Source organism: Passer montanus, unplaced genomic scaffold, assembly GCF_014805655.1.
Source record: "Passer montanus isolate IOZ18808 unplaced genomic scaffold, ASM1480565v1 scaffold112, whole genome shotgun sequence".
NCBI lineage: Eukaryota > Metazoa > Chordata > Aves > Passeriformes > Passeridae > Passer > Passer montanus.
Window position 1 is genome coordinate 163,024 of NW_024357836.1, and position 4,702 is coordinate 167,725.

At 70.5% G+C, this 4,702-nt stretch overlaps 2 protein-coding genes across 6 annotated transcripts in view; one reads left to right on the forward strand and one right to left on the reverse strand.

The window, feature by feature from the left end:
* The window catches only part of TMIGD2 (transmembrane and immunoglobulin domain containing 2), a 1,655-nt gene extending 307 nt beyond the window's left edge, over positions 1 to 1,348 (reverse strand). Inside the window, exons 1-4 of one of the 4 annotated variants that reach the window (XM_039695359.1) lie at positions 915 to 1,348; positions 671 to 783; positions 257 to 273; positions 72 to 164 (exon numbers count right to left, since the gene is read on the reverse strand). In XM_039695359.1, coding sequence (XP_039551293.1) covers positions 72 to 164; positions 257 to 273; positions 671 to 783; positions 915 to 1,151 — 460 coding nt within the window. In that variant the 5' untranslated portion in view covers positions 1,152 to 1,348. Of the gene's footprint in view, positions 1 to 71; positions 165 to 252; positions 277 to 670 lie in introns of all 4 variants that reach the window. The other 3 variants (XM_039695347.1, XM_039695327.1, XM_039695336.1) reach the window with 3 other exon arrangements.
* Positions 1,349 to 2,165: 817 nt separating this feature from the next.
* The window catches only part of FSD1 (fibronectin type III and SPRY domain containing 1), a 5,984-nt gene continuing 3,447 nt past the window's right edge, over positions 2,166 to 4,702 (forward strand). Inside the window, exons 1-5 of one of the 2 annotated variants that reach the window (XM_039734126.1) lie at positions 2,166 to 2,243; positions 2,807 to 2,914; positions 2,982 to 3,113; positions 3,430 to 3,531; positions 4,613 to 4,635. In XM_039734126.1, coding sequence (XP_039590060.1) covers positions 2,232 to 2,243; positions 2,807 to 2,914; positions 2,982 to 3,113; positions 3,430 to 3,531; positions 4,613 to 4,635 — 377 coding nt within the window. In that variant the 5' untranslated portion in view covers positions 2,166 to 2,231. The remainder of the gene's footprint in view (positions 2,244 to 2,806; positions 2,915 to 2,981; positions 3,114 to 3,429; positions 3,532 to 4,612; positions 4,636 to 4,702) is intronic. The other variant, XM_039734136.1, reaches the window with a different exon arrangement.

Here is a 4,702-nt window from a genome sequence, read left to right on the forward strand (position 1 = left end):
CTGTGGGGTGCAGGGCTGGGGGGGGAGGCGGGCACGGGGGTGTGGGGCGGGGAATTTGGGGACAGGGTTACCTGGGCTCCTGCGGCAGCAGCGGTGGCCGAGCACGGCCATGCCCAGGAGAAGGGCGGTGCCCCCCAGGCCCCCCAGGAGCGGCCAGAGCAGCGCTGCAAGCACGGCCCGCCCGGGTCAGCCCGGCCCGGGACACCGACACGGCGGCGGAGGGCACAGCGGGGACAGCGGGGACACGTTTACCTGCCTGGTGTCCTCCAAGAGCTGCTGCGGAGAGGGGAAAGAGTCAGAAATGTCCCTGTGCCCGTCCCGGTCCCGGTCCCGATCCCGGTCCGCTCCTCACTGCGGCCACCCAAAGCCCCCCAAAATCTCCCCCCATGGGACCCCACCTACTCTGCTGTGACCCTCAGGACCCCCTCAAGCCCCTCGGCGGTGCCACCTCCCCGTGCCCCCCTGTCTCCCGCAGTCCCGGGCAGTACCGGGAGTCCCGGGAGCCCCGGGCAGTCCCGGGCAGTACCGGGCAGTACCGGGAGCCCCGGGCAGTCCCAGCAGTACCGGGCAGTCCCGGGAGCCCCGGGCAGTCCCGGGAGCCCCGGGCAGTCCCAGCAGTACCGGGCAGTCCCGGGAGCCCCGGGCAGTCCCGGGCAGTCGCGGGCAGTACCGGGGCTGACGCGGAGCTCGGTGCCGTTGCCGGTGGCGGTGGCGTGCCGGGGGATCTCCAGGGTCACGCTGCACACGTAGCTGCCGCTGTCGCTGTCCCGCACCTGCGGCAGGCTGAGGGTGGCCCGGGGGGGCTGCCAGGCCAGCTGCGCCCCCCGGGCACAGCGGGGACGGGGGAACGGGGGCAGCGGAGTGCCCAGGGGCAGGCGGGTGGCGCAGAGCACCCCGAGCCCCCCGCCCCTCACCCACTCCATCCGCAGCAGGGTCCCGCCCTCGGCCACCTCCACCTGGCACGCCAGGGCCACCGTGTCACCCGCGGCCGCCTGCAGCTCGCCCGGCTCCTGGGTCACCCGCAGGGCGCCCGCTGTGGGGACAGCCCCGGTCACCGGGGGTGGATGGAGCCCCGGGACACCCGTGGGGAGGGGGACGGGGACACCCCGGGCTCGCTGCTCAGCTCTGTCACCTCTGACCACACCGCCCATCCTGTCCCCCTGCCGCAGCCGTGTCACCGCCTCTGTCCCCGTGTCTGTCCCTCCCTCTGTGCCCTCAGCCCCCCTCAGGACAGATGTCCCCCTCACTCACCCCAGGTGTCACACAGGCTGAGCCCCGTGTCCCCTCGGTGTCCCCAACCCCACAGCACAGCCACGGGGTGCCAGGCGCTGTCCCCACTGTCCCCCCAGCCCGCCTTGTCCCCACTCACCTCCCAGGAGGGGGATGAGGAGCCCGAGCTGCCACATCCCCCTCCGGGGCCAGCCCAGCCCCCTCCGAGGGGCCGTGTCCCCGGGGGTCCCTGTCCCCACGCTGTCCCTGTCCCCAAAGCCTCCTGGCCCTGTGTCACCCGTGACACTGTGACACTGTGACACTGTGACACTGTGGCTTCCGGCCCTGTGGTACGGGGGAGGTGACAGGGACAGAGAGCGGGACCAGAGCGGGGACAGAGATGGGGACGTGGGCGGGGCTGGGGACAGGGACTGGGGCACGGATGGGGCAGAGGTGGGGGGGGACAGGGATAGGGACAGGGATGGGGACAGGGATGGGGACAGGGATGGGGACAGGGATGGGGACGGGGATTTAGACAGTGATAGGGATAGGGATGGGGACAGGGATGGGAACAGGGATTTAGGGTTGGGGACAGGGATGGGGACAGGGATACGGGACACCATCCCGAGCAAGGACAGGTGACAGCACCTGCTCAGGCTCCACCTTGATCCCGGAACCGCTCCAGCCTGGGGACGAGCCCCGTGGGGGCTTCCTCTGATCCCCCCAGAGCAGGGGGACCCCTCCTGCCCTGGGGCGGCCTGGGGGGTTCAGGCTTCCTGGGCTCCCCACTCACTGTGACAGTGTCTCCCCGCGGTGACAATATCCCCCCCTCCCCTCGCCCCCAGCCCTGGCCCGGCGCCCCCAACCCCCGGGGGTCGCGGCCTCCCTTCCCGGACTACAACTCCCAGCATGCCTCGGTGCTCCGGGGGCGGGGCCGGCGCGGGGCGGGGCGGGGCGGGGCGGGGGCGCCGCTCCCCCTTTGTTGGTGGCGGCGGGGCCGAGCGCGGCGGGGCCGGCCCGGAATGGGCGACCAGGTACGGCCCGAGCCCCCCGGCACCGGCAGCGCACCGGGACACCGGGAGCCACCGGGGAGCGGGGATGAGGGCAGGGAGCATGGGGATGGAGGATGGAGAGGGAGGGATGGAGGGAGAGGGGATGGACGGGTGGAGGGAGGGAGGGAGGGAGGAGGGAGGGATGAAGAAGATGAAGGAAGAAGGGCCCGAGGGATGGAGGAAGGAGTGATGGAGGAAGTGGGAATGGAGGGAGGAAGGGATGAAGGAGGGATGGAGGAAGAGCGGATGGAGGGATGGGAAGGAGGGAGGGAGGGAGGAAGAGGAAGGAAGGGATGGAGGAGGAGGGGTGAGGAGCGCAGGTGTGGATGGAGGATGCGGGGCTGAGGGGCTCAGGGTGGCCCCGGGGGCACGGAGGGGAGCGGGGCTCGGCCCTGGCACACTCACACTCACCCTCACACTCACTCACACACTCACATTGCCAAGTCATCGCCCCGCCATGCCGGGTGCCCGCGGTGCCCGGCCCGGCACGGCCCGGCACGGCCCGGGGGCAGCGCGGCACCCGCGGGCACTGACGGCCGCTGCAGGGCGCCGGGCAGGAATCTCTGCGCAAGATCATCACCACCCTGGCCGTGAAGAATGAGGAGATCCAGAACTTCATCTACTCCCTCAAGCAGATGATCCAGAACGTGGAGGTAGCCCCGGTCCCGCGCCCGGGCCCCCGGGCCGGGCCCGCTCGGCTCAGGCCCCGCTTGTGCCCAGGCCAACTCGGCGCGGGCGCAGCAGGACCTGGAGGCCGAGTTCCAGTCGCTCTACGCGCTGCTGGACGAGCTCAAGGAGGACATGGTGATGAAGATCAAGCAGGAGCGAGCCAGCCGCACCTACGAGCTGCAGGTCAGCCCCCCCGGCCCATGGAGCCCCCAGGCCCGGAGCCCCCCCAGGCCTGGAGCCCCCCAGCCCGGAGCCTCCCAGCCCCTGAAGCCCTCCCAGCTCTGGAGCCCTCCTGCCCCAGAGCCCCCAGGCCTGAAGCCCTCTCCAGACCTGGAGAACCCCCAGCCTGGAGCCTCCCATGGTCAAGAGGCCCCCCAGGCTTGGAGCCCCCCCAGCCCCTGGAGCCCCCCCAGGCCTGGAGCCCCCCAGCCTCCCAGAGCCCCCCCCAGCCCGGACCCCCTCCCAGCCCCCCGGCTGCCCTGTGCCCTCCTCCCTGCAGGCCCAGCTCGGGGCGTGTTCCAAGGCCCTGGAGAGCTCCGAGGAGCTGCTGGAGGCGGCCAACCAGGCCCTGGGCACGGCCAACCCCCAGGACTTCTCCCAGGTGGGTCCCCGCCGTGCCGGGGGTGGCCCTGCCTGGCTGTCCCCGCGCTGGGGTGTCCTGACCCCCCCTTGCCACCCGCTGGATGCCACCCCGGGCCGGGCACCCCCTTTCTCTGCGCTGGGCTGGCTGTGCCTGGGGGGGAGCCCAGGGCCCCCCTTGCTCCTGACACGGAGGGGCACCATGGTGGGGGCACGGGGGGCACACGGGGTGCTGTGCCAGGGGTGCTGTGCCAGGTGAACCACTGAGGGGTGCAGGGATGCTCTGGGATGCAGGGATGCTCAGGGGTCCTCTGGGATGCTGTGGGGTGTAGGGATGCTCTAGGATGCAGGGATTCAGGGATGCATCCCTCAGGGATGTTCAGGGGTGCTCTGGGATGCAGGGATTCAGGGATGCTGTGGGGTGCAGGGATGCTCTGGGATGCAGGGCTGCTGTAGGGTGCAGGGGTGCTGTGGGATTCAGGGATGCTCTGGGATGCAGGGATTCAGGGATGCATCCCTCAGGGATGTTCAGGGGTGCTCTGGGATGCAGGGATTCAGGATTCAGGGATGCTCTGGGATTCAGGGGTGCTCTGGGGTGAAGGAATGCTCTGGGATGCAGAGGTGCTGTGGGATTCAGGGATGCTCTGGGATGCAGGGATTCAGGGATGCTGTGGGGTGCAGGGATGCTCTGGCATGCTGTGGGGTACTCTGGGATGCAGGGATTCAAGGATTCAGGGATGCTGTGGGGTGCTCTGGGACGCAGGGATTCAGGATTCAGGGATGCTCTGGGATTCAGGGGTGCTCTGGGGTGAAGGAATGCTCTGGGATGCAGAGCTGCTGTGGGGTGCAGGGGTGCTCTGGGATGCAGGGGTGCTCTGGGATGCAGGGCTGTTGTGGGATGCAGGGCTGCTGTGGGGTGCAGGGGTGCTCTGGGATGCAGGGATTCAGGATGCAGGGCTGCTCTGGGGTGCAGGGCTGCTGTGGGGTGCAGGGCTGCTGTCCCTGCTGGGTGCCACAGCTGGCGCAGGTCCCGCATGTGCCCCCTGTGCCCGGCTCTGCTGCCTCACTGCTGCCTCTCTCCTCTTTCCCTCTGCGCTCACAAGGCGGCCAAACAGATCAAGGATAGGTACGGCCTCCCGAGCCCCCCGCCCACTAACCCCTCCTCCTCCTCCTCCTCCTCCTCCTCCTCCTCC